Genomic DNA, 26,983 nt, shown 5'->3' with positions numbered 1-26,983 from the left:
GTTTGTCTGCTCCATCAATGAGGCCGTTGTTGAGGTTGGTGGTGGTGTCACTGGCCATGCCTGGCTGCACTGCTCTGTTTTCTCCTGCTGTTGCTACTGCACAACCTCCTTCTCTCCAGCTCATACTCATGAAGCTCTTGGCCTTTTGTTGAGAGTGCAGATTTTCCAGGCTCTTGTCCCAGGCCTGAATGTCTCATAAAGCATCTCTTTGTCTGTGTCACCTTTAGAACACAATTAATTTTGTGAGATTTCATTTTCCATCTACTTCATGCTAATGCTGCTTCAGATTTCTAAGTGTTGGAATAGTCAACAGCTAGAAAGGTCATCATATTAGCCTTAAGTGTGATGATGCTCTGCTCAGAAATGTATTCTACTGCCCCCATGTGGCTAAAATGAACAAGCATGCAGGTTTAAAGGTCAAACTTGCATGAAACTGGAACTATTGACTATTGCAGTCAGACAAGCTTCATAACATGTTGAAATATCACCAGTTATGTGGCTATTTGTCTGGAGGTTTGGCTGCATGATGAGCAGCATGACGCATCCCTGGCCATGTCAAACAAACAGAAACGTTCCCTGCTGTCCATCAGCAAAGTTAATATTGGTCATGGATTCTCCGGGGGATGATGGGATGTGTTAATCATGAAGCTCTGAAGCACCATCCACTCCCAATCTCGCCATCTGCACACACCGGCTGCTGCACCACAAAGCCAAAATCCTCTTCTTGGTCTTTCATGTTTATTAATTTTTCATCCTTTTGTTGGTGAACATTTGGTTTTTGTTCCATTTTAAAACTGTTATAAATTTAGGTTTAATATTAGAAATGGAAATCCATGAAACTGACAGTAGGAATTCGGAAACTCCCATGTTATGAATCATAAGATTTATAAGAAAGATTTGAAGAAATTCACATGATTTCAAATTCTTCTGAACACTGATTATTACATCAGGTCAGGTGTTAGCTGTCAAGAAAAAGAAACAAAAACAATGTTTGGTCAAGAATTTAATGAAGGGATTTTTCACCAAAAAAATACTCTCTTACTGTCTATTAAAATAATATAAAAATATTTACTTTTGATCTCACTTTTATATAACAAGTACCAACATACTGATTTTCAAGCAGCTGTATAACAGGACCTCAGTTTGTCGTGATTTTTCATAAAATCTAAAACATTCTTGTGGAAATGACGTGGTTGCTTAAAATATGGATTTAATTAAGCGATCACCTGAAGCTGAAAGTTCAATTGATTCTCATCAGATATTTCCATCAGATTGTCTAGTGCAAACAGCAAATTGTAAAGGACTTTGGTAAAGTAACTTGGCGGCAGCTGCGCTTGTAATGACTTGCATAGAAATAAATTTTTCACACAAACAGCACTACACAGCATTCTTTACTGCCCATGATGATACAATTTTTGCTGCTATGTAGCATGCTATGCTATGTTGTAGATCTTTAAGGATATCAATTTTGAAACCCCACTGGTTTCTGGAATTGAAACTATAATGTGGCTAAGTTGAACTCTGTCATTCCCAAATTCAGTTCTGGAATCCAGTAGTATGTTATGTTAGTCCAGAAACCGGTGGGTTTCCTATTACTTACTTGCCTCCACAATCAGGGAGTTGCCTTACATTGGTGCTGGCCAATCTGATTTGTAGATTTCTACTTGGCAGTCATGTCAAATGATGGTTTGCTATTTGGACTACATTCGGGTGCCTGTAGTTTTACAAATAAAATACTTAGACTGCTTAGACCTAAGCAGGATTATTTTGCAGACATAAAAATAGCATCTTTTTTGGTATTATGATCATTTTAAAGTTGGGACATGCAGAAAATTCACAATATATAAACAGTTCAAGACTATACAAAATTGATCAAAGATTCTTCAAAAACATACTTTGGATTTGTGAAACATTAAATTTGTGAAAACATTTCACTGTGATGCCAAATTTAGAGCAGTTGATCTCCATATTGGTAGCATATGTTTTCAGAATTTTTACCTTTTAACCTACTTGTCTTCCTCAGAGCATGTGACCTTTTGCTGGAGCTATATTAGCAAAAGGTCACATGCCCAGTGCAAAATACATAAAATGCCTGCAATATTCTTTAGTGTTGGTTTTATTCAAAGCTTTTAATGTGTTATTTTCACTTTGGTAGAAATTACAGCTTCTCATTGACTCAGCAATTGATAAAATGTGATGTAAATCAACATTGGACAAAGTTACAGTGAGCATTTGATAATCATTTTTAATTTGCTTCACTTTTTTGGCATTTTTTCAGTACTGACTTTCTAATGTATCCAGTGAGACTTGTTTACACCCACGTTGTCATCAGTGTGTAGTGTTATAACTCCCTCCCTCGCTCCCTCACTCCTGATTTAATTCTAGCACAGCACAAATAGCATCAGTAATCTACTGATGACATGATGTGTGGTGACTGGTGTTTGGCTTCATGTCAGAACTCAACCAACAGTGAGGGTCATTCATCGTGAGGTCTTACGTATGGCCACCATAATGAGAGGGGGAGCAAGCAGGTGCCCACTGACGCTGCGTTTATGGGCCTTACTCTGTGTCAGAGTGAGTCTGATGCAATCGCCAGATCATGGTGATGGGAGTTGTAATGTTTTTTTTTTGTTGTTTCTTTCTTGTAGAGAACTGGGTTGTCAAGCTGTCTGGGTGTGAGTAAACACCCTCTAGTGGAGCTGTCGATAAGCTGCAGTCATTCAGTCTGTTGTGAACTATCAGCATTTCAAGGTAAAACCTACCTCACTTTGCTAGTTACAAATCAGTGTCCAAAGGCACAAAAATGACTCTTAAAATATATGTTTTTAATTTTTATTACATCTCACAATTGAAGTTATGACCATGGCAGTCTGTCAGTGCAAGTTTTTATTAATTTTAATGAGTGGATTTAGAGTAAAGTAAGATTAATACAAGTACCACTGGAGTTAGTTAAACTGATGGATAAAAACTTTTAATAATGCTGAATACTTTAAGCAGTCCTTTGGTAAAGAGTAATCTGGTGCTTAATAAAACTTAGAAAATATATTAATACAATTTTACAAAATCTTAAAGATTTGCTCTAGAAATGTCATTGTTCCTTTCCTATACAGTGACATGACATCCACTCTGTGAAATAATTATGAATTATTTGTTTTTGTGTGGAATGTTGATACATGATGGTCTGATGAGAAGAAACAGATTCATTATTTTATCTGTTTTACTCTGGCAACTAAAGTGGATTCCCAAAGCATGTGAATAAATACAAGGTTTTTGTGATGTGCAAATGAGACATCAACATTAAGAACTGAAATTGAAAAATTCAAGAAATGAAATTCTTTTCATTACTTGTAACCACTTTTGCTATGACTTTAGCTGAAGGGTGTGAATGAGCAAATGTCAGTAAAATCCTACCAGGACAGCTGACCTTTACTTACTGTTCATCAGATTTACTTTAACTGGTGGCAGGTGTGAACTCAAAAACTCTGAATCAGGTAAGTAGTTAAAAGATTTACACATTTATGCAACCAGGTTATTGTATTGCTTTCTCCATAAGAAAATGGTTTGTTTTTCAGTTAATTTGTAAGAAATATAAAAATCAAATGTGGAATACATTGTGAAGTTATTTATGATAAAATAAATTTTAGTCACATAAAACTGAGGTATGAACTGTTTTCAGAGTCAGTGTATTTGTCCTTATGGCTTCATAGTAATAATATTGTGCAATTCTTAGAGGCACAATAATGTTTACTTTTGCAACTTGGGAATATAATAGGGGTACACCGATTTATTGGTGCCGATTTCCTTAATTTTGGGACATCTGTGATCGGCCGATTTTTACATATGAAGCCAATCTTATCCACCAATCTGATCTAACTTGGCAAATGTGTAAGAATCAAACACTTTAGACTTTTGCTCTTCGGTGAGAAAGCTTTGATTGACAGACCGGCCCACCACGTTATGTCTGCACGTTTACATTTAACAATAGTGACCCCAGTGTTGCCAACTCAACAACTTTCTCGCTATAATGAACAACATTTCAGACAAAAAAACTGGTATCAGCCACCATCAGAATCGTCAGGTTAAGCTTAAAAGATCGGTAATAGGTGATAGGCCAGAAAACTGCAACTGGTGCACTCCTAGAATAGAACATAAAATTGTATTAGTTTAAATAATGTAAAAAAAACTTTTGTCATGTTTAACATTTCAGCTGTTAATATAAAATGACTTTATCTCAAGTGTTTAGAAAAATATGTTTCAAACATCAGCTATTGGAGGATCAGGCAAATTGGAGGATCATCATCATTTTGTTATTGTCACACAAATGTTTCTGCCTCTACATTTCCATCATAAGTGCCAAAGTGTCAAAAGAGCTGATGGATTCTTCACTGAGAGTACCCAAAACATGTTTGTTAAGAGTGCTTCACTCATTTTGACAGAAAGTGTTTTAGATACTTCACTACACTTTAGTCAAGGGTTAGCAAAATTTGATCAAAATATATTTTCCACATATTTAAAATAAAGGTTTTAGATTATTCCAGTAATAAAAAAACAAATAGACCAAACTGGTAAGTAAATCTTTTAATGTGGGTAAAATAGTCATTAGTTTATCTGATCAGCATTGGTATAATCCAAGCATACACATTATATAGAGTTTTTCCCCTCCTGCTGTCCTCTAACTGAATGTGTGTTTGTTTCTTTTAGAAGTCTATGGTCCAGTGCTAAGCCAAGACAATGTGGTGTTTGGAGCTGCTCATACCTCTGCTGTTAATTATCAGTGGTAATACATTTCTGTGTTTTCATAATCAATGAAATCACATGATTTTTCTTCTACTTTGAAATAATGGACATCAACTTTGAGTCTGTTTCCCTCTACTTGTACAGATGCCAACTGTCAGTGGAATATTTGGTTACCTCGGGACATCTCAGCCATGACAAACTCCTGTGTGGTCATCCCATGCAGTTTCATGTACCCATCTGGAATCAGGCCCGCCCGGGGTGTTCATGGTATTTGGTATTTTGGCCAGCCCTATCCGCAACTGTTCCCTCCTGTAGTCTTTAAATCGCTCACAGACGTTGTGCACGAGAGCTACAAGGGCCGCACCAAGCTTTTGGGTGACCTCAACCAGAGAAACTGCACATTGCTTATTGGCAATGTTGGCACAGAGCACTCAGGTAGATACTACTTCCGTGCGGACGTTGGTGGAGCCAACAAATATTCCTACCCAGACTATGCTGAGCTCAAAGTTTTAGGTGAGCCAACAATAAAGCAAATATTCTCATTAGTAACCTAGACAAACTTAAACTGAGGATGATTATGCTCTGTTCTGCAGATCAGCCCAACATTGACGTACCAGAGGACATTGTTAGTGATGAGAGCCTGGAGCTGACGTGCTACGCTCCTGATAACTGCCCAGACATGACTCCAGAGATCCAGTGGATGTACACCGACTACCTGCCTGATCCGGTGTTTAGCGCTGAATACACGGAGGAGAGCAATACAGCAGTAATCTCTAACACCCTCACCTTCACACCCAGACCTATGCACAATGGCCAGCTGCTGGGATGCAGGGTCTACTTCCCCAACACCACACTGGTCTATGAGAGGCTCATCTCATTAGATGTCAAGTGTAAGTGCATTGAAACCGTTGGGGTGATGTGTGGGTCTCCTTTTTGGATGTGGCATCTGAAAACGTGAGTGCCAAGAAACAAAGACCAAATTTTTTCGTTACCTTTTAGATTCTCCACGATCAGTGTGGGTGAATGTATCCTCTGAAGTGATGGAGGGCAGCTCTGTGACACTGCACTGTGAAGTGGACAGCAACCCTTCTCCCCGTGTCGCCTGGCTGTTCGAAGGCCAGGAGGTGCTATGGGACACAGCATCCAACATCTCTATCTCCCTTGATGATGTGACGCCTGAAAATGAGGGGATTTACACCTGCGTTGGAGACAATGGCTATGGCATTATGAACACATCACTGTACCTCGCTGTGAAATGTAAGTCTGGTGACTGAAAATGAGCTCCAGAGAACAATTGTTCTTTTTCCTTCCAATGTCTGCAGTTTATGGTCTTAGCAAGGGATGTTTTCTAGTATACAGAGAAAAAAAAGACAGTTTTTGGATGCTTGAAGTGAGGTTTGGTTCAAAAGTTATAAGAAGTTAATATCTAACCTGCAGTAGAAAACTCTTTTGATGCCTTTATGCACTTGTTATTCAGATTAGCTTGTCCTGCAGGATAAAAGTATTGGCTAATCTAAATAGGTCCTACTCTAAAATTCACACTTTGCTTCTTAAAAACACTCAAATATCAAAAACAGCATGTTGTTTTTTTGTGGATGCCTTGTTTTTAAATCATAGTCAACTATTCACTAGCTGGTTATTTAAACAAAATGTGATGTTTATTTTAACTTTAAATAGAGACAAGAGGCACTGCGCCCCACGTGATCTTCTTGTGTGAAACACATGCAAAAGACGAAACATGTAAATTGTTTTAGATCATTATAACTACCCCATATAAATGGACTGCAGTGTTAAAATCAATAAAATAGCAATAATCTAAACCACTAAATAATTACCTTTTTATATCTTACTTTTGCATCAGTTTAATTGACTGAAAGCACTGCATGTTCTGTTTTTCATATATGTTTCTAAAAGTAAGATTACTGGTGATGCACCACTGCTTAACTCCATTAACCCTTTATATTTTTGTGGAAATAGTTGGCCAACACACTGGTGATAATTGCAAGGTGTTTAAATAACAATTGGATAAAAGGAAGTTTTGTTTTTGAGATTGTTTTAAAATGCTCTGGTCTGGGATCCTTGTTTAATTACCATTAGCTTTTGCCTCTAGGACCAAATAATTTGTACTAAGTAGATGTCTGAAGAGAGTTATTTAATACAAATGAGATATTATGATCTTACAGTCTTTGAACAGAGCCATACTTAATAAAATTCTGAACTATTCCTTTAAAATACAGTCTTTAAAACTATTCTTTCAGTGACAAATTTTAAATTGAATTTTATTCCTGGGAATCAACTCACTCCCCTACATTAGTAGTTTTAAAACTGAAAGTGAACTTTAGAACTGTAGTAAAGCTTTTGAGTAATTAGATCTTCTTTTTAAACAGATAAAGTGTATTTAGACAAGAGATTTATGGAGGTATTAAATACTTTTTGTGACTTGATATTATCTGTTCTACTGAAATGCCTGAGATGTTTTGTTGTCATAGCATTGATTTTCAGCTTTTTACTGGCTTATCAATCGCCTCATAACAAGACAATAAACTACTGTCAGATTTTAATATATGTTGTTACTGTGAGAACATTCTTAACAATCAGCAATAAAATGTTTTTTTTTTTCAAAATCCGATAAAAAGCAGATAAAAACAAACTCTAATAATAATTCTCCCTGTTTTTTTTTGTTTGTTTTTTTTACAGACCCTCCTCGTGAACCTGTTGTGAATGACTCCATGACAGTAGTTCAGGGCTCCTCGCTGGCCCTGCACTGTAACACCATGGGGAGCCCGGCTCCAACCCTGACCTGGCTGAAGGATGGGGAGCTGGCAGGCTCCATAACTGCTGGCGAGCTCTCTGTGCTGGAGATCATGGATATCACGCCTCAGCAAACAGGACAGTATCGCTGCTTGGCAGAGAATGAGCATGGACGAACCAGCGCTTCCCTCAATATCACTGTGGAATGTGAGTGCCTCACTGTCCTGGATTATTCTCATTGACAAATTTATGGTAGTATATTTATAGAAATGGAATATTGTAATGGCGATTGTAGAAACTTTTAATTGTCTCTATCTTTTCATCTATCCTACAGTGATTAGAAGGTGACTTTATTGACAACATGTCGATAGTATTAAAATATTTTACAGGCATGTTCTGTTTATCAACTCATATATCTGTTTGTCCTTTTTTAACAGATGCCCCTGTGTTTCTGGAGGAGTCAAAGTGCACAGTAGTGAGGGAGGGCGTCCAGTGTGTTTGTGTGGCTGTGGGAAACCCTGAACCCACGATTGAGTTTTACCTCCCTGATCTCAACATCACCATCAACGAAACCGACGGTCGGTTCAACTTCTATACTCACACGGACGGTCACACATCCACTGCGATGATCAAACTACGGGAGAAAGGTGAGCGGGCCGACAACAATGGGCCGGCCGTGAACGTCCACTGCAGCATGTACAACATCTATGGGAGGGAGAGCGTCCTTTTGGAGCTCCAACAAGAAAGTGAGTTCAAAGAGTTTATCTTTGCTTTGACTGTTTTCATGTCCTTTCTTTTTTCCAACACAGTTTCAAGAGTTTGATTTTAATGTGAAACAACATGAAATATGATTTTTTTTTTTACAGCAAAACCAGATGGTTAACGCGTTTTAAGCAAATAAAACTAAAACCTGTTTATTTTAACAGGGAGGAGTGGAGAAAATAATTTGTATATTTTAGCAAAAAACACTTTCAGTGAGCTGCCTTCCACTTATATAAGTGACAGATTTCTAATATAGTTTCATCTTGTTTAGAGCCTGAGATTATGTGTTTGAAGAAATGATAGATGTCAGACTTTTTCTAGGAGATACGACTTTTTGTCATTAACACTCCACACCCCCTTTTGACAAAGTTCCTGTTTGTCTAAGGTCGACTGTGGAGTACAAAGTTCTTATGACAACAGGCACACCTTTGGAATGCTAAAGGAGATATGCTCTTAGGATTGCAGATGGTTTTTGAGTAATAACTGAAACCAGATGTTGCAGGCGTTTGTATTTTCTGTAATGTATAAGTAGGGATGATATGCATAATTCTTTGGAGATTCCTTCTACAACTTGACTCTCGGATTCTCCCCAAAATAAATTTTCCCTTTAACGCTCTCACATTGGTATAAAGCTGATGGAAAAAAATAAAAAATCACAATGCAACCCTTTTCATATCTGCTATCCTACAGCTGGCCATTTCCTTAACAGTTACCTTTTTGGAGTGTTTGTACAATCACCCAGGTTAGTACCTCATTTGTCTGGTATTTTGATTGTTGCATGACATGAGCACAGCACATACATTGCAGTGCACAATATGTCCTATCCAACCTAGTGAAAGTTTTAAGATGGCTTTAATGATTCTAAAAATCTGGCATAGTTATTCAGATCTGAGCGCCGGATTTGTATTGATTTCTTGGATCACTTACAAAGTCTGCTGATGTTGGCCCTTCATTACAACAGGCTCAGGGACTGTAATTAATCACACCCACTCTGTTCTGCTCCAGTAAATTAAATCTGTATTGATCTACAACAAAAATAAATCCCAAATAAAGCATTATTTCTCCTGCTTCAGTAACATAACATCTACTGTTTTTAGGATGTGATACATCCCAATATACCCAAATCTATTGTATTCCAATAATCTTCCTCCTGGGAGTTTTCTAAATGCCTACACGGACTCATTCATACCTGAGGATAATTTACAGAGACCAGTTGACCAAGCAGTTATGTTTTTGGACTGTGAGAGGGAGCCAGAGAATCTGCAGAGAAGACAACGAGAACATGCAAACTGCATGCAGAGAGCGCCCAGGCTACAATTTGAGCCCTGGACTTTCTGGCTGCAAAGCAACAGTGCAACTAACTGTGCAGTCTGGTTTCAAGCTATGGGTATGTTAAGGAAATCAGAACATGACAATCACTGACTCTGATAAAGCATCGAGCCTGGGCCAGTGAATCAAAAGAAAAAATGTCAAAGACTGTGAATATTTTTTAAATGAAAATTACATGAGATTGAGTCAAAAATGAGAAAATAGAAGAATCTGTGCTGAAACAGTGATGACCACAAGGGACAAAATAGGAGGAAAACAGAGTGGAGACATTGTTCCTGGTATGTGGTGATATTATTAGGGCTGAGCTTGTTGGCCCTTTACATTTAGTTTAAAACTGGATTATACCTCCTTTTAGCTCAGATAACATAGCAACTTTTTATTTTTCAATAAAGAAGTGATTTATGCAAGCCTTCCATCACTTGCAGAAGTACTCTAACAATAAAAGACTGTAAATGAACAGTAGCTTTTTGAGAAGGTTTTCAACATGTTGATTGTAAACACAAAGACATTTCCAGATTCAATGTTTAGGAAGTTCACTATGTCTAAAAGAGAAGTAGGAACAGATCATTCCAGCTTATTTGCATTATTATTTTCACACTGAAAAGCAAAGAACTAAATGACCTTTATGACTGACTAATCGGGTTATATTTGCTTAAGTAAAGCTTTTATGAGAAATATAGTTTGTACAATATTTGTGCATTTACTGTAGCGTGTCTACATTATGATCGCTGGTTGAACACCTTTTCTACAGTTGAGCCAAAATATATTTATACCCCATTGCAGATTTAGTATTCAACAAACTTATTGGTTTAATAAAAATAAAAAAAAGTCTTAAATATTCAAAATAGTCCAGGGGTATGGATAATTTTGGGCTTAACATTATCTGTGCAATATTTGTGCAAATGTTACTGTCAGTTTACAGTCCATCACCTTTGTGTTTTTAGAAAAGTACATGATGGCAGTTATAGTTGGCACCATTGGAGGAGTTGCAGTCATTGCCTTCATTATTGCAGCAGTGAGATATGTGGGCCAGAATAACAAGAAGTGAGTATAAACAACAAACTAATGGAGAAGACAATGTTAGACGGAAGTCTTTGTTTTGCTTTCTAAGAATTTTATGAGATCCTTGGAAACACTTAAGCCTAGTCATCCATTCTAAAACACATGTATGCAGATTGTATTTGAGTGAATGTGGGACTGATGTGGACGTGAGAATCTTCTGTCTAAAGCAATTTCAGTTTATTTGCTACAACAAAACTGAGATGAAATCTTTGCAAATTCACACTGGCTGCCTTGTGGGGTAGTAAGCAAGCTGGACTAACCTTATATTTTGCAGGCATGATTCTCTGCTCTGACATTGCTTCCGTATCCTTGACCTGCTGTTCTAAATACAACCCAGGTAGCCCTCTTAACCAAGGTGCTTTAATTTAGTCCCAAGGCCTCATTCGATCCTCAAATTTGCAAGCTTTCTTCAGTAGAACAGCGATCTCAGCGACTAAACCCATCAAATAACCACGTCACTCACAGCCAAAGACGGCCTCCAGCATAACCTTAAGCAGCTTGTTTTAAAATGGATGCCCAGGCTTGGCGTGTCGCCCAGCTTTACTGGCAGTTGAGACCGAGTCTGATTATGTGACTCCGTCCCCCAGAGAGAATGGCAACCCTAGGCAGGACGTGGTCCTGGAGAACCCAGCTTTGTACTACAGCGCAGTCAAGAAGGACAAACAAAATCTGAGGAAGAAAGTGGTGAGACATAATGATGTCAATAATTCAGATTATAAATACGGAGGGGTTGAACGACCATTCTCAGAATGTTTGGGGTTAACATTTTGTGTAATGAAAATAGTATGAGACCCCATTTTAAGCTCTGAAAAGAGGTCATGAAGTAATCTCTCCCACTAGCAGTCTAATAACTCCAACAATGACCTTTCGAAACACTGTTTTTCTCCTGCTTTCATCGCTTCTCTGCATTTTCTGTCTGTTTTTTCTCTCCCCTAACTCTTGCACAGCTTAAGACAGAGCTGTTGGGCTCAAAGTTTAACTCCATTCTAGAGGAGACTACGGTAAGGTTCCTAAACGAATCCCTATTAAAACACAAGCCACAGAGACAGATGCATCCCCTTGCATATCAGCTTCTCTTTTCTGTTCACTTTAATTTGTTTCCGAAAAGGCCTTCTGCATGGCTTTCTCATTTGTAACACAAACCGCAAGATTAACACCAAACATCGCCAGTCCTATTGTCATTATGTCAAACCAGTAACTCCTAACTGATTTTTGTTCATGCCTTGGATCTTGATAGTTAGTGGTGGTGAATACTCCTCCTGTCTGCAGGGAGAAGACGGGGATTACCAACCTGTGGGCTCTGTGGCAGGACTGGAGAGGCAAGAGCTGAATTACGCTTCTCTGGAGTTTATTGGCGCCAGGCCCAGGGAGGGGGCATCCGGGAGGGGAGATGACGGCAGCAACTACACAGAAATCAAAGCCAAATGAATCGCGATCCTTCCCTGATCCCTCGGCTATGCGAGACGCAGTGGCAGCCACGAGTTACATACATCTTCAACAAAAACTTTTATTAACTCCTTCACTGGATTTCTCCCTGTTTATGGTGACTCACTGTTTCATTTTTTATCCTTATGTATAATTTATAATGTACAACTCCCTGACAGTGGCCTCTCGCTTTGAGGTGCCCCTTTCTTTATGCAATATCCTTTTTATACGCCACTCAAAACTGCCAGTTTTCCAGGATGGAGCCGGACTCACAGGACAAAATCATACATTATTTTAATTACAAGATTCAACTGTTGTACATTGTTTCTACATCATTTCATATTTTTTTATTCTTGTAGTTATCCGTGTCTCATCAGCCTCATTATTTGATCTGTCTGACTATTGTCACTGCGTCTGCTGCCGGTCGAAGCATCAGGGCAAGGAGTTACTGTGTTTTTCTTCAGTTTTCTGAACAGGGATTAAATTCTCTCTTTTCTGGTTCTGGTTCATTACATCTTAAGCACATAAATGTATCGAGGCACAACAGAGTTATATAGCTTGGTATCTTGCCTCATCATTACTGTATTTGATATGTTGTGGAACTCAGTAGACACAGGAAACAGAAAGGTGTCACTTACGTTTGACAGCAATTTGAAAGATTAAGTGACATGCCACCCACTTACAAAAACTGCCACAATTCATTTCAAGCATTTTCCCTTAATTTATATCAATTTTCGCTTATTGTGGCAAGTGCAAAATGTCTATTTTCTTCTCCAAACAATGTTTTCTCACACATTCTAGAAAATACAAACCTAAAGCACAACATATAAATGTGTGTGGGGCCAAAGTGTTATCTCTTCTAGACAATGTGTGTGTTTGTATGCGTGTGTGTTGAAATTGTGCCGAAAGATCAGATGTCTGTGATCTGTGGGGTATCTGTTAACTTCCCACAGGATTGCATCAAACTTATGAATGAAAAAAGTAATGCCAACTCGTCAACTGGTTGTGCTGCTCAAATACATTTGATGAACCTGTGGTGTAATATTAAAGCACACTAATAGTCTAACTTGATAATGATGTCTTATAATAAATAAAATTGATGTATATTTATGAAGAAGATGATGGCAGTGTGTTTACAACATATTTTGCATGAGTGTTTCACCAGTTTGACACATTTAAAAGCAGTCTCGCTACACATTTCAAGAGCCAGTTTGGATAAACACTGTCTTAATATAGGCTTCAAATATTAAATAATATTGAACTTAACTAGTCAAATCAGAAAATTCAGAAGGAAACTGCCTGCTTAATTTCACTGATTTCAAATTAAAATCAACTAGCTTAAAATATTTATTAAGACCTCAGTTTTATTAAACTCCCTAATGTACAATAAATTTAGGGTTGTGATATATGCTGTGATATATAGGCACTCTTCTCATTGGATAAAGACCATACTGTGACTTTGAAAGTCAGCCAGAATAAGTGCCAGGATTGACTGCTGTGGACTTGCATGAACCTTGAGAGTTCCTTGACTGATTGGTGTATGCACACAAATTTGTCGTAGCAATATATCATAACCCATCTTTGGGCACGAAGGAATGGGGTGGCATCCATCCAGCTGGGTTGGTGTGTACCTGCATGTCTTTGTTATCTCAAGCGGTCTTGTCTTGTCAAGGATATTTCCTAACCACACTCAGGCAGGATTTCTATCATATTATCGAAATACTCTGTAATGTCAGTTTTCTGCTTCAGGTTCCCCCACTGTTAAAACTAAAAGAATCTTCCTGACCACCTATAACAAATAATCCAGTTTTCCTCCTCCATAAATACCACTCCAGAATATAACCTACTATACATAGAAGCTGGCTCCCTAAATGATCGATAAGGACACACCTCCAAATTACACCTACATCTGCCCATGCTGCATAGGTTTTGGATTCTGTTGGCATGATTTTTTTTCTTTGCAATAGTCATGCAAAACAGACAGCATTTAACAGCTGCTAAGTGATTCCAAATGAAGCCTTACTAGTTGTAAATTTCCAAAGGAAGTCGACTCTTTACTTCCTCTGTAACACCTCAAAGTAATGGATGCACTTGTCATAATTATTAAATAATACAATGGTGGTTATCCAAGGTATCACAAAGGTACCACACAAAGATATAGTGTGAAAAATCTATATGCAAGATTCCAGCTTGAAATATGCTGTCCTATTTGGATGTTTGTCAAAGAAATAATGACAAAAAGAAGGTAATTGCTAATACATGGTCTGACATCAAGAGAGGGCAGAATCTGTGTGGTAAGAATGGCACAACTATTAGAAAAATGTTTTTAAAGTTGTGTTTATTACAGAATGCAAACATTGTCAGCTTTGACCAATTCAAATTAATTCAGCCTTTTATTAAGACAGTGTTCTTGTTACTGTAATGGAGGGTTCCAGATATGCTGGCTTGCAGTCTTACAATGCCTCTTATTTTATTTTTTATTTTTTTCATACAAGTATTAAATACACCTAATTCTTTGTCACAGTGTGTTGTACAGTTAAATTGTCCAATACTTTGTGATCATTATTATCATTACGGTTTTTTTTCTACAATTCTGATATTCTCACACAATAATTCAAATCAATAATTGCAATCTCTCTGCAAATTATCAGAGAGATTGCAAAGGTATGACAGTTTTGTTATTATATGGTTTGCTCTGTTTTATTTTAAGCAATTCAAAATTCATCTGTCTTCTGTTCCAAATAAATACAAATAAAAGACAAAAAATAAATAAATAAACAAAAAAACAACAGTGGATTATTGGTAGAAAACAATATATTGTCTGGTGTGCTGTTTTTAAACACAACAAAATGATGGTAATTTTTGGTTTTAGGTTTTTTTTTCTTTAGTTGAATGAAACAGAAAATAAATTTTTTGTACTTCTACATGAGTCATCTCTCAGTGGAAGCAGTAGTGGCTTGGATGCTAGAGTAGGTTGGTCACAAACCAGGGTTCAAATCCTGCTCCTTCCATTCCCAGGGATAATCAGAGAACTGGGATGTGGGTAGGGTGTGTCAGGAAGGGCATCCAGTGTGAAATGTCTGCCACTGCAGTATCATGGCAATTAAGTGGAGAAAGGGGCCAAAAGGACAACATGATTTCTCAAACCTCAGAAAGTAAAATTAAAACCAAGAACATATCACTAGCAAAATACAACTGAAGTTTCAATGATTCTAATTCAATACAAATTTTGTTCTTGTGGCAACCATTTCTGAAGGCCTATGATTATTACTAATCAATATCAGAAAAATATAATTAGTTATAGTGTGATAAGTTTGATTGTATTATTCAGTCTCTGTCTTTGCAGTTTTGCTCTCTTGAATTGTGTGCCATCTTGGCGAAAGAAAACCGGATTGGTGTGTCTCAATTCTGACCCACATTTATTTGTATTAGCTTTGATTACATCAAAATATCTTAACAGTTAGATATGTTTTTGAACTGTGCACTGGAATCTGGAGAAAACCCACGCCATTCAGCAAAGTAGCAAAAGAAGAAGTTGATGACAGTGAACAGTTTATGCTTGCTGGTTATGTATGATTCAATTTCCAGGCACACAATAGATTTACTACATAATCACTCTTGAGTGGCCGGTTATCCTATCACATATTTTATGGTTTTGGACCGTTGGAGGTAGCTGCAGAAAAATGCTTATGCAGGTAAAGCTTACATAGAAACACACAAAATAGTTTTTAATAAGATGACTTTTGTGAATCTACAGTGCTAACAACCAACGCTACTAATTTTGTGTAGTACTGTATATAGCCTTGACCAGAAGAAGGCAGACTAGTTAAAAACAAACAAAAAGAAAACCCAATTACATAGCAGTTTTAAAATCATGTTAGTATATATATCAGCATTTAATACAATAAGGCCAACATTGCAAAGTAAAGGTACAGGGGCATGCTGCAGCTTAACCTGCTTTCTAATCTGTGGAATTGTAAAGCATATAACTTACTGATGGTTTTGGGGAGCAAGTGATGGACTAAGATTTGCACATTTGCAGTAAAAAACAAGCTTCAGTGATCTAAACTAGTGAGGAATCCCTGACTGATATCAGTATACAGGCCAGTGCAAAAGCATTATTGACATATAATAAATGCATAGCTATAACAAACAGTCACACAGTCCTTAGCATACAATTCAAATACCCTTAAGTTCCTCACAAGATACTGAATTGTGGTTAAAATGGGGAAGTGATGAAGAGATAAAGGTTTTGCGTCAGTCCTTTGTTGTTTAACACACTTCCTTTATTTAAAAGAGGGCATGCAAATATCAGGTGGTAAAAGAGATCATTTACAGCACTTAAAATGACAAAATATTGATATTTTCAACCCCACCATAGACAGAAAATACGCGTTTTACTTGATAAAAGGCAATTAATATCAAAGTACTGAAAATGTGTTGCGTTAGTATCGACAATTACTTCCCTTTTCTGTAGACAGCAAGCTAAAACAACAATTTAGCATCTACAAACTTCCTGGAGAACTTAAAGTAACAGCTGGAAAATAACTCAGACTTACACAGATACAGTTCAGTGCAGTGAAGCCAGGCTATGGACAAAGCAACACAGGTAAACAACATTCAATTTGATGGGAATAATGTTACAATATTTTTAAACTATTTCAGAGAGACTTACTCTTTTTATAAGTTTTATAAGAGTCATTCAGACCTAATGTTGGATTTGTTTTTATTCTGATGCTGCAGTAAACTGTATCCTGTGGAGAAATTAGTTTAATACTTCAAGTGTTACATCAACATGTTTCTTCTTGCCTGGGCAATCATGTTTTTGTCAGGTAAAATATCCACTTTCAAATTTTCAACATCAAGTTTGAATTAAATTAAAATATGTTGTATTTCATTTTAGTTTACTGTGAAAGGGAAATTCACAATGAAATAATAACAAAGACAGTACTTCTTTGCATATTTTTGAGATTCTAAATATCTGTCTTTTTGAAGTACATCATAAACAAACCAATGAAAGATAATATGTAATCTTTGGCTGACAGGTGCATTGGTTTCGGTGGAAGAGTACTGTCAGCAGGGAGGCTACTGCATTACTCTTATCAAAGAAGTAACAGGAGAGGCTGGACTCTGTGTTGTGATACCATGTTCTTTCAACACAACATTTACACCTACACATATAGTTTGGTACAAATCCAAAGGTAATAATAAGTCATGTGTATTTAACTCTGACAACAATACAAATACTGAAGCTGGGTTTAAAGGAAGAGTGTCGTTGTTGGAGCCTGATGTGAGTCAGAGGAACTGTAGCATTGTGATCAATGATCTCACTGAGTCGGATTCTGGAGACTATCACCTCAGAGTGAATGGGAATCTGAGTGGAAAACCTGATGGATTTTCATACAACAGCAAAACTAACCTTTCTGTCTCAGGTAGGACAATCTTTTCCTTCTTTGGTGTATTATGACTTCAGCTCAAAGAATCTTCGAGAATTTCTGTGTTTTTGAAATGATTTTACCTGTGATCTGTGCTTCCATCAGCACTGAAGCAGAAGCCCTCAGTGATGATCCCTTCACTGACAGAGGGACAGCAGGCCACTCTGACCTGCACTGCTCCTGGTCTCTGCTCTGGATCTCCTCCTAACATCACTTGGATGTGGAGAGGAAAAGGAGAGAACGACTCTTACATCACAGGAAACATGACTGCTTTAAATCCTGAGAATCTGACCGATGTAAGACTGAGACACAGTTCAAATTTGACATTTACCCCTACAGCTGGACACCACAACACCAAACTCAGCTGCAAGGTCAGCTTCACTGCTAGCATAACTGTGCAGGAGGAAACTCTGAATGTGACCTGTGAGTACTAAAATATAAATAGCATGGCACTGTGCTGAATTTAGTTGCAAGGAAATCAATGCAACAAAGTTACCTGGTCTGCAGTTAAAAGCAGAAATTGTGTTTAAAATTTGTCCTATTTGGACTTTTTAAGTCTCACAATTTCTCTGTGCTCCACAGATGCAAGAAAACCTCAGATCTCAGGTAGAACAAACGTGAAGGAGGGACATGATCTTAATCTGACCTGCAGTGTTGACAGCTTCCCTCCTTCAGAAATCAAGTTTTCAAGAAAATTAAATGGAAATGTCCCGCAGGAAGTAAATACCTCTTATTATATCACCAATGCAATCAGAGAAGATGCTGGGCTTTACATTTGTACAGCAAAACACCTGAATAGCACTCTGACAGAAGAAATTAATGTTACAATAACTTGTAAGTATAATCAGTCATTCAAGCATCCTTTATAACAGTACTTTGTTTCAATAGTGACAAAATAAGAACTCGTTTTTCCTCCTTTTTTCCACATTTTTACCAACAAAGGATACTAACAGCAGGTGATGTTTTGAACTTCATTCGTATGACTGAGAATGCAATTTTTTTTTTATTTACAGGGTTTTCGGGGATCCTAAACACTTCTGGATGTGTGCTCAAGTCGGAGCTGCTGACCTGTGTGTGTATAAGTGAGGGGTTCCCTCTACCCACCATAAATTGGTCACTGCCTTTGGACCACACTGAGGACTCTGTCACAGTGTCAGGTCAAGCTGTCCGCAGCACTGTTAAACAAACTGTCAAAAGCCATGAAAACATCAGCATTAAATGTTTCAGCAGCAATGAAAACGGAAAAACAGAGAAAAACCTCACAATTCAAAACCTACCAGGTAAATGAAGCCAAGCTTTAACAGGTGACACCTTTGTGCAACTTTTAATCATTTATAGGCATGAGAGGGTAGATTACATGAGTTTTCAGGGGTTTATTTCATGTTAGCCACTTTTGTACTCTAGTATGACATTTCTGTTACTGCCACCTACTGGGCAGCGTGTGTAAGTTCACAAATATTTGCTTCTACTTGAGCAGAAAAGCAAAAATACCTCGGGGAAATCTTGCCTGTACAGTTTTTATTTTCCCAGCTTATCAAATTGTGCAGTCATAGAAGAGACTGCCTTGCAAGATGGTTTACTCATGACCGTTGCAGTATTAGGCTATAACTCAAATTTTTGTTCTAACTAAAATAGTATGTTAATATTGTAATATGTTTGCAAATTATTTCAAGTATGTAAGTATCTTATTTTATTTTATTTTACTTTAGGCACAAGACATACACATCAACAGAAAGGCAGGTGGAGCTAACATATACGTCAAATGAAAATGGTGCAAAGTTACAGTGCCAAAGAATATCGATCAGAACTAAGATTGGTATTATGTTAGATACGGTGCCCGTATGAGAATGCAAAGAGGGGCATAGATATGACGGCATCTTATAGAGAACAAGATAAAAAGTCAGAAACAAGTTAATCAGTCCAGCAAAATTATTTTAGAAAATTTTCAAATCTATGGCCACCTAACAAAATTTTAGTTTTCCCTCAAAGTTACATTATTAATGCGCAACATGCTATTTTAAAACCAATAGCATGTTGTCCCCCTGTGTGGAAAGGTGAAAAATACATTTAAAAAGTTTTTTTTCATGCCAAAAGATGACTGAAAACAGGTATTTCATGGAGTGGTTATATGTAAACCATAAGTATGTATATTTTTTTCACTTTATTAAAAAAGAATAACTTTGTCTAAAGATCTTTGTATGGGCGAACGTGATAACTACACTTTATCTTAATTTTGTTTTGTCTTTTTCTCTGGCGATCAGATGAGTCTTCAACAACAGTTCCCTGGCTGGAAATCCTCATTGTTGCTTTAATTGGAGGATTTATTTTTATCCTTCTTTCTATTATTGCCATAAAATATTACAGGTATATTAGCTCTGTTTATTGATCTTGTTAGCATGCAAAGTCAGCATAAACATATTAAGCTTTTGATGAGTGAATATATTTTTTCACAGAAAAAAACTAAAGAAGTCTGGAAATTTGGTTGAAACTCTTGAAACGATCTCTCCAGATGATCCACAGGTAAGCTGCTTTTAAAATGTGAAATGTTGTTAGGGATTTTTTTGCCAAAGAAAATTTGAGTGAGGTCTATTGATAAATAAATATTTATAAGAGATTTTTATGGATTTGTCTGGGTTAAAACTGCTAATCTCCAGCAGTAAATCATAACACATTAAATTTACAAAAATTATATGTCCATTTAAAGGCCTTTGACAGCATATAAGGAGAATTGTGGATTTTCATACTGAGAGTTGTCAAAGTGCAGGTTAAAAAAACTTAACCTGCACTTAATCTGAGTCATATATAAGAAATGACTCAGGCATATAAGGAAGAAAAATTGCAAAAGCTGCAGCACGTCTGATTTCAAAGGCAGCACAGTTGCATTATACTAGTACTGTATTTTTATGTTTTTCTCCCACTAAGATGATTTTTAACTTGCAATGATAATAATTTAAAGTTGGCTGGTCAACTTGAAACAAGGTTTCTCAAATCTTACTTTGAATGAGAATTCCTCCATGTCATTAGTTATTAAACACAGATGAAAATGTTTAACACCCTCCAAAATCTTACATATAAAATACATAAAAGAGTAGGATAAAAAGAAGCTGTATTCCTCATTTCTAATGTTCTTTGCAGATCGATCCTTGACACATGAAATATGGCAGAATAGCTGGCAGAGACTGAAAATTCACAAATTACTATCTGATTAGAGAAAACGTTTCTTGTTTCAGCAATTATGTAATGCCATTCTTTTTTTGCATCTTTCAGTCTTGTGGTGGTCAATCAGTGAACAATGCTCAGTTTGAAGTCCAACATGGAGCAGTGAATGGAGCCGGGACCCTTGAACTCAACCGTATATCGAACGACTTGACGTATGCCGCCATTGATCTCTCCAAGCTTAACATGCGTCTCGAAAAGGAAGAAAACCCCAACGAGAATGAGACGGAGTATGCAGAAATTCAGAGACAAACAAAATCATGCTGAGGAAATGAAGAATGAGGATGACACAATAACAAAACATTACGCTTTAAGGAGACTGTGTGGGGTCAAAGATTTTTTTATTAACCCTAACATTTAGTATTTAGTCTATGAAATACAGAAGTGATTTTAATCGGAATTCTAATTTCCATTAATTGTGCTGTCTGTTTATACTATGAAAAGGATTTGCAGCAAATTAAAGGAAAATAAAATTTGTTTACTAAAGGGATGTAAAAAGACATTTTTATAAAAGCAATTTATACACAATTTAGCAATTAAAGAATCACTTAAATGTGTCAGAATTTATTAGAAGATATATATATCATTTATTACTTTTGTAAGCCATTTATTAAGGACAAATTGTATTTGTTTTAAAAATTTAAGGTGGGATTGTTGATTTTGTGCACATCAAATGTACAAACAATAATGTTTTATAATTGTGTTCTGTAATGTAGCAATGCAATTCTGACTGACCAACATTTGTTTTTAGTTATTTTTGCTTTATTAAAACTTTGTATTACCATTTTGTATCAAATTCAATTAATTATTTAATGATTTTTGGATGTGGTATAAAGATGGTCAACAACCTCCATTAAAATTATGCATGATGCAAGCCTGTGTTTATGTGTACAATATATGAACATCATCAATACATGTAAAAGTGGATGAGGCTTTAAGAAAAAAGATGCAAGATGCTTGTTAAGCAGGCATTTAGAACGAAACACTTGCATTAGCTTGTAGTAACAGTCAGCAGAGGGCAGCCTACCACTAACATACAAGTCTGCATTAAAACCTTTGGAACTCTTCAAACATGTTTGAGACTGATGTGCACAAAGCAATGGATAGTCAAAAGATTTTATATATTTACAGTTTCAGTTTAGCTGCTAAAATAAAGTGAATGATTTGGCTTTTAAATAAAGCAGCTGCTGGGTTGTTCAGTCATTTTTCATGTTGGTGTGGCTTGTCTTGGTTTCCATGGTGAGGTGAAGCTTTGATCAGTGAATAACGACTGGATGCATTGCTCGTTCCATCTGTTTCTAACACTGAGACACTATTGAGATGATCTGATGAAAATAAAACTGTAAGATACAGTGTGCATGTAATATTTGTCGCTCTGATCTGGGTCTCAACTTTACGACAGAAAAGAAAATCAACAAAATCCAAATGTGTAAGTGAACTGTCATAAATTCAGCTAGGAAGAATTTGAATACAATTTTTAAATAGTTGACATGCAATTGTTACTTTATCTTTGTTAGAGTCTTTGAAGCATTAACTGCAACATAGAAAACAATGCAGAAACAGAATGCATGTCACCATTAGCTCTAAACTATTAAAATAGGAAATCAATGTTGACACACTATACAATGCATAGGAATGGCTACATGATGGAACTTATTACGGCTAAAATGTATAAGAGCTCAACTATCAACAAAATGCTTGTTGAATCCCCCACCATACCACTCCACATGTGAACTGGAGTTAGTGAGTTTTTAAGTGTATGAAGTTGTTCCAAAGAGGTCTCTCTAGCAAACAAGAGAAAAATATTTCCTTATGAACAGTCTTCATGAAGAAAAAATATGCACTTGTTAGATGAACTTTTGTTCACCATAATGGTTTACGAATTTTGAAGATGATGATGTCCCAGTTAGCCTTAAACACATACAATTGGTCCTTTTAGTTATTAAAAATCAGTTTCATTATTAAAAATATATATTTCTGCATTTGTCAGCTGAATCAGCTCTCAGAGGACCATTTTGTTAAAATTGATTCTGCATTACTCTCAATGACAGAGTAATAACAAGCGAAACTGGACTGTGTGTTTTGATAAATCAAATCAAATCAAATAAATTTTTATTTGTATAGCACATTTCAGCAGCAAGGCACTTCAAAGTGCTTTACATCACATCAAACACAGAAACATGTACCATGTTCCTTCACCAGTACTGATGGATTTACACCAAAAAATATTGTCCGGTTCAAATGTGAATCATGAAAAAGGAGATGTGATGACTCTGACATAATATTTCACAAATCATAAGGTTCCGTCAGCTCAAGTCATAACAATCCTGGGTTAAAATCATGCTGATTAAGACTGTTGGTTCCAGTGAACGCTGCATTAATTAGGATGCTAAAGACTACTGCATTAGCACATAGTGTTAATTATACTTTTAACTAGTGTAAAGATCAGATCTTAAGTTAGCTGCCTGCCAGAAAGAGCCACTCCTCATGATAAAATGTCTCAATACTACTCCAGTGAACATTGCAGGTTGGTAAAGAAAACTACATTAGCACATAGTGTTAATTATATCAAATCAAAAATCAAATCAAATTTTATTTGTATAGCACATTTCAGCAGCAAGGCATTTCAAAGTGCTTTACATCATATCAAATACAACACAAAGTCATCTAGTGGGGGGTTCTTGAATTTGCATCCATAAAAGGTTTACCGGTTACACTCCTACTGTGTTATATGGAACACAATGCCTGCCAGAAAGTGCCACTCCCCTTCGTGGGATGTCTCAATGGTATAGCTGAGGAAAAAAAGCCACATCCTGTATTGCTATATTTTGGTATCTCAAGACTGAACTTTCCACTGAATCCATTTCCGCATTTTAAATGTTCATGCTGCACTGAAGAAGCAGGAGAGTAACCACTAAGGAATCAAACCATGTTTACTGTCTTCTGGACAACATTGTTTTTCTTTTTGTGGGGTTCCACCACATATACAGGTATCAGGAGTATTTTCTTTTTTATTATTATGTAGTGCTTAAAGCAATTTTTATGTGACAATATTTTACTTTGATATTAAATCAATTTGTTTTGATGATAAATGTAATCACAAAATGTTTGTTTATCCCTGTCAAGTTTTTAAAAAACTTGTAAATCCTGAAACATTTACACAGTCTGTTTCTGTACTAATAAAAATGATTGGTTAGATGAAAGTATCCTCAGTTTGCAAAGGTTTTGTATTAGATGTCACAGTTATAACAAAAACAAATATATAACTACTTTGGTCTTTTCCTTCAAATTAACAGTTGAATCAGCCCTTGGAAGACCGTCCTGTTACGATGGAAACTGCATCACTCTCAATGAGGGAGTGATAACAGCCAAAGCTGGACTGTGTGTTGTGATACCATGTTCCTTCACCACTGCTGATGGATTTACACCAAAAAGTATTGTCTGGTTTAAGTGTGAACCACAGAAAAGGAGATGTAGTGACTCTGACATAATATTTCACATAAATCGTTACAAGGTTCCATCAGAATTTCTAGGACGGGTTTTACTGTTGGATCCTGATGTGAGTCAGGGGAACTGCAGCATCATGATCAATGACCTCACAACATCTGATTCTGGATCATATCAGCTCAGAGTTAATGGTTTTTACCATGGAATGGCAGATGGAGTTACGTTCCTTTTAAGAACAATTCTCTCTGTCAAAGGTATGAAAGGCAATAATAAGAACATCTATGGTTCTTCAATTCAGTGATTTGTGTAAATATACAACATGTTTCAAGTCTTTTTATATTACAGCGTCTAAAAAAACTTACCAGAATCTGTCAGTGTTTGTTGACCTCTGTTGGCAGATTGTAGTAACTGCATCAGCACCTAAACAAATCCACTCCTATTGATCAATGAAAATATCTTTATAGCTAAGCTAAAATTAGCTTGTTCCATTTAAATGTAAAATAAATAATAATATCTCCACTTGTTTTTATTTATCAACCATGTTTTCATCAGATCTAAACCTGAGGCCCTCACTGATGATTCCTCCACTGACTGAGGGACAGCAGGCCACTCTGACCTGCACTGCTCCTGGTCTCTGCTCTGGGTCTCCTCCTAACATCACCTGGATTTGGAGAGGAAAAATAGAAGAGGACTATATCATCACAGGAAGCACGACTGCATTAACAACCGAGGATCTGACTGGTGTCACACAGAGACACAGCTCAACTCTGACCTTTAAACCTTCAGCTAAGCATCACAACACCAATTTAACCTGTAAAGTCAGCTTCACTGGAGACATAACGACAGAAGAGACAGTTTCTCTGAACGTAAGCTGTAAGTATGATCTGTATCTTAGTGGGTTTCAATGGGTTTTTTTTTCAATTCTATAAATATGAAGTGTAAAACATTTATGCCACAGCTATGAGATATTTTATAAACATATGCTTACAGTGTTGGCAAAAATCCTGAAAGGCTCTGGATGTGTGCAACATGCAGAGGTCTTAAGCTGTGTATGCATCAGTGAGGGGTTTCCTTCACCCACCATCACATGGCCGCTGCTAAAGGACCACACTGAGTACTCTGTCATCAACATAGTGTCAAACAACACTGTCAACAGCACCCTATCTCTTAGAAACCCTGGCAACATCAGTGTTGAATGTTTTAGCAGCAATGAAAATTGGGAAGTCAAAGAAAACCTCAGGGTGTATCGAGAGCTGTCAGAAGAAGGTACAACTTCCTTTGAGCTTGTGTTTGGCATGTTTATTTCCTCTTTTTCCCCCATGTTCATTTAGATCAGAAATAGTATGCTTTATGTATAATCAACTTTTTAAGCTTCCTTAAATCAAAAGTATCCTAACGCTTTATTCAAACTCTGCTCCACAGAAACTCCAATTCACATGTATTTCTGTAATTTTACAGCTTATCATGAGAAACATTGTGTTTCTGGCTTTGGAGCTCTTCCCTGGGTCATTGCTGGTGTTTCACTCAGTGTACATGTTTTCTGTATGATCTACATTTGGCACCTTTGGTAAGATAAATTATGTTTATTTCATGCTTTTCAGGCCAAATTAAGGTATACGGGCTGTATAGTTGAAATAACGTGTTTCTTTTCTTCAAAGGAACACAAGAAAAAAAACAAACCTCACTGAAGATCAAACTTATATGTCTCTGCGAAAACGTGATACATCAGCAGAGTATGATGTTATTGTCCAACGACCACAGTAACATGCTTCCAGAGATCACTCTCACTTGGATCTTACATAAAGAAAATTACTTTTTTTTTTTTAATTAACTTCAGTATTTTACATGCAATAGAAGAGTGGATGTATGTTTTCTAGAAAAGAAAAATTATTTGATCCACAATTGCTAAATACAGAGAAATAGTAATTGTCTCTAGATAAGAATAAGATATACCATATAATATAACAAGAATGATGAATATTGTATAGATTTGTGTTCTGGAGTGCTGGCATCAGCTCTTCATTAAATAAAGATGGATGAGAACAGATCAGGTTGGTCAGTTTATTTCTCGAGAGTATGGAAAACAGATTAGCACCCCACTGCGATCTACCCTGCTTTGAAGACAGAGTCGAGTTGCACACATACACATATCCTTTCTTACAGAAAGAAAAAATAAACATATTTACTTCCTCTAATGTGACTTCCTTAAAGGAAGGAACAAACATTTTAGATAAGGAGTGCACACATTCAAGTGAGAAAGCCGTTGGCAGTAGGTGTGAACACTTCCCATAAGCATATAGTATATGTTACCCTGCAACCTTAGATGGATGAAAGAGGGTAATATAGAGAATGATCTTCCCTCAACGTGTGATGCTGTGGTATGAGAAGGAATTTATTCTTCTTCATCTGTGTTATAGCACTTCATATACAACATACTTCAGGTATCGCCTACTTCAATAGAGAACCATTAGCTTCATTACATCAGAAATGGCTATAATATTCCTTTAAACCAAACAATTATTCTTTTAACATGCTCCATTTAGCATTATGAATCCCATCAAATGACAAAATTAATTCACATATAGCTTTTACTTCTCTAAACCATATTAATTTTGTAGTTAGTGCTTTAAATATAATACCTTTTCCCCTTGTCTGAGACCTTTTGGATTTAATTATCAAAATAAAAATGTATGAAATGGCTTTTAAGTATTTCAATAGCTTTTACCATTTTTAATCAGCACAAATAAAATATATTTTAACATTTAAGCATCTTAGCTTTTAACAGTACTGGTTGTTTCGATAGAATAACAATAGTTTAC

The 26,983-nt window shown here is 36.5% G+C and overlaps 3 protein-coding genes across 9 annotated transcripts; all 3 read left to right on the top strand.

Annotated features, from left to right (window-relative positions):
• The first annotated feature begins 2,648 nt into the window (after window positions 1–2,648).
• Window positions 2,649–14,879, top strand: mag (myelin associated glycoprotein). 7 transcript variants are annotated; one of them, XR_004338633.1, is made up of 11 exons: window positions 2,649–2,751; window positions 4,702–4,777; window positions 4,882–5,250; window positions 5,331–5,627; window positions 5,737–5,994; window positions 7,435–7,695; window positions 7,926–8,234; window positions 8,941–8,992; window positions 10,524–10,623; window positions 11,589–11,642; window positions 11,911–11,969. XR_004338633.1 is itself a non-coding variant. In XM_032557670.1 (11 exons), the coding sequence occupies exons 2-11, from the start codon at window positions 4,732–4,734 to the stop codon at window positions 12,067–12,069; spliced, it is 1,950 nt and encodes a 649-aa protein (XP_032413561.1). In that variant the 5' UTR covers window positions 2,649–2,751; window positions 4,702–4,731; the 3' UTR covers window positions 12,070–14,879. The 7 variants fall into 7 exon arrangements, 5 of the variants coding, with proteins under 5 accessions (XP_032413561.1, XP_032413562.1, XP_032413564.1 ...); XR_004338631.1 differs by lacking the exon at window positions 11,911–11,969 and adding an exon at window positions 11,229–11,325 and having other exon boundaries at window positions 11,589–11,648; XM_032557670.1 differs by lacking the exon at window positions 8,941–8,992 and adding an exon at window positions 11,229–11,325 and having other exon boundaries at window positions 11,911–14,879.
• A 1,520-nt stretch (window positions 14,880–16,399) lies between these two features.
• Window positions 16,400–21,501, top strand: LOC116716819 (sialic acid-binding Ig-like lectin 5). Its single transcript, XM_032557692.1, has 9 exons — window positions 16,400–16,675; window positions 16,810–16,898; window positions 17,112–17,498; window positions 17,607–17,924; window positions 18,084–18,335; window positions 18,515–18,781; window positions 19,763–19,865; window positions 19,955–20,021; window positions 20,769–21,501. The coding sequence occupies exons 2-9, from the start codon at window positions 16,862–16,864 to the stop codon at window positions 20,982–20,984; spliced, it is 1,647 nt and encodes a 548-aa protein (XP_032413583.1). The 5' UTR covers window positions 16,400–16,675; window positions 16,810–16,861; the 3' UTR covers window positions 20,985–21,501.
• Window positions 21,502–23,594: 2,093 nt separating this feature from the next.
• On the top strand, window positions 23,595–26,211 carry LOC116716824 (sialic acid-binding Ig-like lectin 14). The gene is made up of 6 exons (XM_032557701.1): window positions 23,595–23,707; window positions 24,014–24,418; window positions 24,717–25,037; window positions 25,155–25,430; window positions 25,623–25,731; window positions 25,823–26,211. Exons 1-6 carry the CDS (start codon window positions 23,647–23,649, stop codon window positions 25,926–25,928), a joined length of 1,278 nt encoding a protein of 425 aa, XP_032413592.1. The 5' UTR covers window positions 23,595–23,646; the 3' UTR covers window positions 25,929–26,211.
• Window positions 26,212–26,983: the final 772 nt, after the last annotated feature.

The sequence above is a fragment of the Xiphophorus hellerii genome, chromosome 3 (assembly GCF_003331165.1).
Source record: "Xiphophorus hellerii strain 12219 chromosome 3, Xiphophorus_hellerii-4.1, whole genome shotgun sequence".
In the NCBI taxonomy this organism is placed as follows: Eukaryota; Metazoa; Chordata; class Actinopteri; order Cyprinodontiformes; family Poeciliidae; genus Xiphophorus; species Xiphophorus hellerii.
The sequence above is the reverse complement of the archived record's forward strand: the minus strand, read 5'-3'. Positions and strand labels throughout refer to the sequence as shown.

Excerpts from the sequence above, each read along its gene's own strand:
- mag (XM_032557670.1), top strand. The coding sequence starts at position 4,732 with ATGTGGTGTTTGGAGCTGCTCATACCTCTGCTGTTAATTATCAGTG. Across the intron at positions 4,778-4,881 it reads TCTGCTGTTAATTATCAGTG|ATGCCAACTGTCAGTGGAAT; the intron begins GTAATACATTTC and ends CTACTTGTACAG. Across the intron at positions 8,235-10,523 it reads TTTGGAGCTCCAACAAGAAA|AAAAGTACATGATGGCAGTT; the intron begins GTGAGTTCAAAG and ends TTGTGTTTTTAG.
- LOC116716819 (XM_032557692.1), top strand. The coding sequence starts at position 16,862 with ATGTTTCTTCTTGCCTGGGCAATCATGTTTTTGTCAG. Across the intron at positions 16,899-17,111 it reads GGCAATCATGTTTTTGTCAG|GTGCATTGGTTTCGGTGGAA; the intron begins GTAAAATATCCA and ends TTTGGCTGACAG. Across the intron at positions 17,499-17,606 it reads AACTAACCTTTCTGTCTCAG|CACTGAAGCAGAAGCCCTCA; the intron begins GTAGGACAATCT and ends TGCTTCCATCAG.
- LOC116716824 (XM_032557701.1), top strand. The coding sequence starts at position 23,647 with ATGTTTACTGTCTTCTGGACAACATTGTTTTTCTTTTTGTGGGGTTCC. Across the intron at positions 25,038-25,154 it reads AGTTTCTCTGAACGTAAGCT|TGTTGGCAAAAATCCTGAAA; the intron begins GTAAGTATGATC and ends ATATGCTTACAG. Across the intron at positions 25,732-25,822 it reads ATCTACATTTGGCACCTTTG|GAACACAAGAAAAAAAACAA; the intron begins GTAAGATAAATT and ends TTTTCTTCAAAG.